The sequence below is a fragment of the Octopus bimaculoides genome, chromosome 3 (assembly GCF_001194135.2).
Source record: "Octopus bimaculoides isolate UCB-OBI-ISO-001 chromosome 3, ASM119413v2, whole genome shotgun sequence".
NCBI classification, from domain to species: Eukaryota; Metazoa; Mollusca; class Cephalopoda; order Octopoda; family Octopodidae; genus Octopus; species Octopus bimaculoides.
The window spans coordinates 46,759,110-46,760,126 of NC_068983.1; the positions used below are offsets into that span (position 1 = coordinate 46,759,110).

A 1,017-nucleotide genomic window follows, 5' to 3' on the forward strand; every position below is an offset into this window, starting at 1 on the left:
ATCCTTTAATATGTGCATTTCTAGTTTTTATTATATAATAATAGGATATGCCTCCATTACATAAGAACTTCCTCAGTTAAAACATTTCAAAACATTTTGAAATGTGTGTATATATATATATATATATGTAAACTCGGCTTGCGAAGACCTGTTGGGGCAAGTGAAATCGAAATCATGATTGAACCAAATTCGATGACTGGCACCTGTGCCAGTGAAATGCTAGCAGCACCATCCGAGCGTGATCATTGCCAGAGCAGCTGTGTGGCTTCCATGCCAGTGGCACGTAAATAGCACCATTTGAGCGTGATCGTCACCAGCGTTGCCTTACTGGCACTTGTGCCGGTGGCATGTGAAAAAACATTTGAGTGAGGTTGTTGCCAGTGCTGCTGGACTGGTCTCTGCAGGTGACACATAAAAAAACGTGCAAATGCCGCCTGACTGGCCTTCGTGCTTGTGGCACGTAAAAGCACCCACTACAGTGGTTGGTGTTAGGAAGGGCATCCAGCTGTAGAAACTCTGCCAGATCAGATTGGAGCCTGGTGCAGCCATCTGGTTCGCCAGTGCTCAATCAAATTGTCCAACCCATGCTAGCATGGAAAGCAGACGTTAAACGATGATGATGATGATATATATTTATACTTTTTATTTTTTAGGGTGTGATCTTCATATTATCTGTTGATAATTCTGGCCAGTACCATAGAAATCTGGTTCGAAGGAAAGATGTTTGCACTTTTATGATGCCAGGCTTGGTTATGACTGAGAGACTACAAATTATACGAGATGCTTTGGGTGCTTACCGTAAAGCATTAAGTGAATCCTTTTTCAACAACCAGGTATGCTTTTCATACTCATTCATATATCAGTAAGTGTTTTCATTGAGATCTATTCATCTGTTGTGGGTTGTAGTTAATTGGTGTGTTACATTATAAAGAACTTCATGTGAAAAACAGAAATAAAATATATGTGAATATGTAAGTAATACATACACAGATATTTTCATATGTAGGCACACACACA

The 1,017-nt window shown here is 39.9% G+C and overlaps 1 protein-coding gene across 1 annotated transcript in view; it reads left to right on the forward strand.

Moving 5' to 3' along the window:
- The window catches only part of LOC106875605 (telomerase protein component 1), a 214,501-nt gene that overhangs the window by 78,186 nt on the left and 135,298 nt on the right, over window positions 1-1,017 (forward strand). The window contains exon 29 of the mRNA XM_052966744.1: window positions 654-862. Within this exon, the coding sequence (XP_052822704.1) occupies window positions 654-862 (209 nt within the window). The remainder of the gene's footprint in view (window positions 1-653; window positions 863-1,017) is intronic.